The sequence below is a fragment of the Ruditapes philippinarum genome, unplaced genomic scaffold, assembly GCF_026571515.1.
Source record: "Ruditapes philippinarum isolate M1 unplaced genomic scaffold, ASM2657151v2 ctg3509_1_1_1_1, whole genome shotgun sequence".
Lineage (NCBI taxonomy): Eukaryota > Metazoa > Mollusca > Bivalvia > Venerida > Veneridae > Ruditapes > Ruditapes philippinarum.
In genome coordinates, this window is record NW_026860954.1 from 73,897 (window position 1) to 79,896 (window position 6,000).

The 6,000-nt window shown below is 34.9% G+C and overlaps 1 protein-coding gene and 1 long non-coding RNA gene across 2 annotated transcripts in view; both read left to right on the plus strand.

Moving 5' to 3' along the window:
* LOC132714016 (uncharacterized protein DDB_G0283697-like) overlaps positions 1 to 4,078 on the plus strand; it is a gene marked incomplete at its 3' end in the record, with an annotated part of 28,131 nt that extends 24,053 nt beyond the window's left edge. The window contains 2 exon segments of the mRNA XM_060696749.1: positions 1,224 to 1,505; positions 3,989 to 4,078. Coding sequence (XP_060552732.1) covers positions 1,224 to 1,505; positions 3,989 to 4,078 — 372 coding nt within the window.
* On the plus strand, positions 1,985 to 2,803 carry LOC132714018 (uncharacterized). Its single transcript, XR_009623513.1, has 2 exons — positions 1,985 to 2,199; positions 2,497 to 2,803. It is a non-coding gene; the product is annotated as an uncharacterized LOC132714018 (long non-coding RNA).
* Positions 4,079 to 6,000: the final 1,922 nt, after the last annotated feature.

The window sequence follows — 6,000 nt, forward strand, 5'->3', positions numbered from 1 at the left end:
TTGGGTCAAGGTCAAACCAGTGCAAAATTAGATTTTTTTACAACTTTTTGCCAACATCACCTTTTATTTTATTGGACAGATGTATTTTCATATTTGGTTAGGAAGAATAACTTGCAATGGTATTCTTCTTTTGGATAGAGTTAGGGGTCAGTTTTTGGTTTAAGGTCACCAGTACTAAAAAATAGATTTTTTTCACTTTTTGCCATTACAGCCTTTATTTATTGACAAGATGTTTATTTCATATTTGGAGGAAGATAACTCTTACATTTGTATTCTTCTTTTGGAATAGAGTTAGGGGTCAGTTTGGTTAGGGTCACCAGTGCTAAAAATAGATTTTTACACGTTTTGCCCATACAGCCTTTATTTAATGACAGATGTATTTTCATATTTGGTAGGAAGCTAACTTGCATGAAAGTTGAATATTTTTCATCTTCACAAGTCAGAGCAATGACTTGGCAACTTATATTTTTTACAATTACAAAATGCTATGACTTTGTCAAGCTATATAACTTGTGTTTACAATTTTTGGCAATTTTTCTGTCCATAACTGAGTGAATGGGTAAACATTTTTTGAAATATTGCTACTGACAAGAATCTGAGCCAGGGGCATTTGTGTTTAACAAACACGTTCTTGTTTAAAAATCTTTTATGCCCAGAGATATTTTGAGTTTAGTGTCACAGTGCTTTTCCTCTACAAAAGTTGTATTATATGTATCATGCCCATGGGGTCAAAATTGATCCCACCCTGAGTGTCTCTTAGTTTACATAGACTTATGCTATTAAAACAAATTGAAAACTAAACTTCTTTGAAACTACAATGTTCAAGTCTCTTGATTAGTTTACAAGGACGTACTTAAAAGAATGTGTATAAATTTCTACTCTGAAACTTCATGTCCTGAAGCTTAGATATAGCACATGTTACATTGCCTAGTGAACTTGTACAAAAGTTATATGAATCATGGCGCTGTGGTCAAAAATCTGTGACTTAAGGTCCCATATGTTACAGTACTAGTAACTAAATATAATAGAAAACTATCTTTAATTATTTTTTTATATTTAGCAAAAAAATGTGTACTCTCGCCAATTTTTATGAAATCTTGGCTTCTTGGCAAAAAGTGGCATCTATAATGTTATATCCCATGTAATGAAGAATATGACCTTTTCCATCAACATATCTCAGATGAGCAATCTTGGTCTATCATGGCCATCTTGTTTTGATATAGGATACCTACATAGAGGATTATGAAGATGAAGAAAGTGAAGATAATGATGAGGAAGGAGTTGATAAGAAGCATGAAGAATGTAATGAGGAGAAAAGAGCTTATATTAAGCGTAAAGGAAATAACGATGAGCAGGGATGTGAGATTAAGCATGAGGATTGTAATGAAGAGAAGAGAGGTAATATTGAGCATAAAGAAAGTAATGATGAACAAGATGAAGATAAGGTTGAAGAAGAAAGTAATGATGATGTGTCAGAGGCAAGTTGTGAAACATCTAATTCTGAGGTACGACTTCTGATTGATCAATTTTTATTGAAATATTGTCTGTTATACTTCCTTTTTTGTAAGGCCACACACATCATAGGATATAACATGTTAGTTGAGTTATAAAAGTAGTCACGTTAAAGCGGCCTTCAATTTTTCTAAAGGTTGAATATGTAATTAATCACGTTAAAGGGGCCTTCAGCTTTTCTTAAGTTTTAATATGTATTTTTTGGAAAAATTGTTTTATATAATTGTCAAGTCAAAAGAATTAAGGTGGAAAATGAAATTTGCTGTTGATAAAATACGTAAACAGTAAGGTAACACTCGATATCCACTAATCTATATCTGTCCGCTCTTTATATTCAAATTAGTAAAGTAGACAATTTGTTTCAAGATTTTCTATTTTTGAACGTCACAGGTGCATTTTGAATAGCTATTGGGACGCTGTTTTAAAGCAGGCTTAACAGTGATATGATGCACTTTTCCAAGAAAGAATTATTATACCCCCACAAACGAAGTTTAGGGGGGTATATAGGAGTCAGCTTGTCGGTCGGTCGGTCGGTCGGTCGGTCGGTCGGTCCGTCCGTCCGTCGGTCGGTCCACATCATGGTTTCCGGACGATAACTAGAGTTTGGAATGAGGTATTGTAATCAAACTTGGTATATAGCAACCTTATGTGGAAACTCTGGTTGGTATTGCATTTGGACCCCCTGGGGTCAAGGTCAAGGTCACTGTTACTAAAAATAGAAAAATGGTTTCCGGACAATAACTAGAGTTAGGAATGAGATATTGTTATCAAACATTGGCGTATAGCAAGCTTATATGAAGACCTTGGTTGGTATTGCATTTGGGCCCCCTGGGGTCAAGGTCAAGGTCACCGTTACGAAAAGTAGAAAAAAATGGTTTCCGGACACATAACTTTTGACTTAGGAATGAGAATACTGTAATCAAACTTGGTGTATAGCAAGCTTATATGAAGACCTGGGTTGGTATTGCATTTGGACCCCCTGAGGTCAAGGTCACTGTTACTAAAAATAGAAAAATGGTTTCCGGACAATAACTAGAGTTAGAAATGAAATATTGTTATCAAACTTGGCGTATAGCAAGCTTATATGAAGACCTTGGTTGGTATTGCATTTGGGTCCCCTGGGGTCAAGGTCAAGGTCACCGTTACGAAAAATAGAAAAATGGTTTCCAGACAATAACTTGACTTAGGAATGAGATACTGTAATCAAACTTGGTGTATAGCAAGCTAATATGAAGACCTGGGTTGGTATTGCATTTGGACCCCCTGGGGTCAAGGTCAAGGTCACCGTTAAGAGAAAATAGAAAAATGGTTTCCGGACAATAACTAGAGTTAGGAATGAGATATTGTTATCAAACTTGGTGTATAGCAAGCTTATATGATGACCTTGGTTGGTATTGATTTTGGCCCCCTGGGGTCAAGGTCAAGGTCACCGTTACGAAAAATAGAAAAATGGTTTCCAGACAATTACTTGACTTAGGAATGAGATACTGTAATCAAACTTGGTGTATAGCAAGCTAATACAAAGACCTGGGTTGGTATTGCATTTGGACCCCCTGGGGTCAAGGTCAAGGTCACCGTTAAGAGAAAATAGAAAAATGGTTTCCGGACAATAACTAGAGTTAGGAATGAGATATTGTTATCAAACTTGGTGTATAGCAAGCTTATATGATGACCTTGGTTGGTATTGCATTTGGGCTCCCTTGGGTCAAGGTCAAGGTCACCGTTAAGAAAAATAGAAAAATGGTTTTCAGGACAATAACTAGAGTTTGGAATGAGATATTGTAATCTTATTTGGTGTATAGGAAGCTTATATGAAGATGTGGGTTGGTATTGCATTTGGACCCCCTAGGGTCAAGGTCACCGTGTTACTAAAAGAAGAGTTAGGAATGAGATTTTGTAGTCAAACTTGGTGTATAGCAAGCTTATTTCGAGACCCCAGTTGCGATTACAATTAATTGAAATATTTCTTTGTACACAGTTGATAGTTTGTGTTCAAATTTTTCTTCAGACTACTTTTTTTTCAAAAAGTTAAAGTTGCTGGTGGGGGTATTAATCACCTTCAGTGATAGGTCTAGTTGAAATACTTAGTTTGAAACAACAATGAATTGTTTTCCAAATAAAAATGAAAACTGAAGGCAGCTTTAATGTAGTTTAATCATATTCTGATATTCTCTTGTTTGCATCTAGGTAATGTATCCATCTTATGCTCATGAACATCTTTGCATGTTTTATCAGATAAAATGAATGCTTTTAATTTGAACTTGTAGATATGGAAAGTTCAGGGAATTTCTAAATTATAATTCAAAAACTACTGAGTAACTTGATCAAGAAAAGGTGGGAAATAAGATTTTTCTATTTTTAGCTCCTGTGACCTAGTTTTTCATCCGAGATGACCGATGTTCAAATAAAGTTATCAATTTAATATAGTTCCTGTGCAATTGTTGATTATTGTGTTAGATAATGGTGTATTTTTCAGTGTGACAGTAGTGATGAGTCAGAATCAGGTTTCGAGTCCGACAACCCAGCCTGTCCTCAAGGGAACAAACAAAAAAGAAGAAAAATAATAGTATGTTTATTATTCTAATATTGTATTCTTATTCTTACAGTGCTCATGTACAAAAACACTGCCGACACGATAAAACGCGCCATGTTATAACCCTAATCTTAGTATAACGCTCATAGGTCACCAAAAAAAATCGTATTTTTTGCTGATTATAATTTTTTTCATGTATATTTATAAAAGGCCTTATGTGCTATAATGCTTGTTCAATGTGTCAGTCAAGTACAATAAACTATTGAAATACGGACTATCATGAGTGCAGAAGGTTGATTAGTCAGATATCAAAATGTTATAAAATCCCAAATCTGAGACTTGTGATCATTTTAATATATGTAAGCTTAAGTTGTGTCCATTAATTAATCAATTTATTAACTAATGGGCACAACTTAAGCTGGAAGCTTTTACTACAACTGTAATGGCTAACTGAGCTTACAATTTTGACTTCTGTTGCCTTTCAAAAGTTTTCTAACTTTTCTGCTTCATTGAAATGTAATTAGTAAAATTTGGCAAAATGATAATTATTGTTTTAGAGAACAAAATTAATGTTTATACTCATTGAAGGGTAAGTAAAAATCATTAGCTTTTTATGTGATGGCCATGGATGTGCTAATGGGATAATTTTAACAATAAGTGTCATATGTCAGAACCTCGTTATAATACAGTACCCAAGCATGAGTATTATACCAGGGTTGCTGTGTAAAATCATGGTACAAGCTCTATAATAACAAGTATTAAATATACCAATTTCTTGTATATATTTGGCCAACTTTGTTCTAGTTAATAATAAAATAACAATGTCTCGTATACATGTATACATGTGTATCTGGCCAACTTTGACAGTTCCAGTTAATAGTGAAATACTTATTTCTTGTATATATCTGACCAACTTTGTCTATTCCAGTAAATAATGAAATATTTGAGAAGCACAAAGTACATGTATTAGAGATTTAATCGTTGGCACTAGACCATATTGGCACATATATCATCTATATTTTAAATTAAGATTTGTTAATCAAAATCCTGTTATTGTCAGGTTTATTTCAAGTGGAATTGATATACTTTGTCAATATTTCTAGGACTGTCTAGATGAGGAGCTGCCAACATATCGTATCATGAAGGTAAATTCAATTTTTTTTAGTCCTTTTAAAGGCCAATAATGCCTCAAAAATGCTTTTATTTAAAAAAATATTTTTATGCCCCCATTTCGAAGAAAAGGGGGTATATTGCTTTGCACTTGTCGGTCCGTCGGTCCGTCGGTCCGTAGACCAAATGGTTTCCGAGTGATAACTAAAGAACCCTTAGGCCTAGGAACTTCAAACTTGGTATGGTGATTGGTCATGACAAGTAGATGACCCCTATTGATTTTGGGGTCAAGGGGTCAAAGGTCAAGGTCACATTGACCTTGTAAGCAAAAACGGTTTCCGATCAATAACTAAAGAACCTTAAGGCCTAGGAACTTCAAACTTGGTATGGTGATTGGTCATGATCAGTAGATGACCCCTATTGATTTTGGGGTCAAGGGGTCAAAGGTCAAGGTCACATTGACCTTGTAAGGAAAAACGGTTTCCGATCAATAACTAAAGAACCTTAAGGCTAGGAACTTCAAACTTGGTATGGTGATTGTCATGATTAGTAGATGACCCCTATTGATTTGGGGGTCAAGGGGTCAAAGGTCAAGGTCACATTGACCTTGTAACAAAAACGGTTTCCGATCAATAACTAAAGAACCATTAGGCCTAGGAACTTCAAACTTGGTATGGTGATTGGTCATGATCATAAGATGACCCCTATTGATTTTGGGGTCAAGGGGTCAAAGGTCAAGGTCACATTGACCTTGTAAGGAAAAATGGTTTCCGATCAATAACTAAAGAACTTTAAGGCCTAGGAACTTCAAACTTGGTATGGTGATTGGTCATGATCAGTAGATG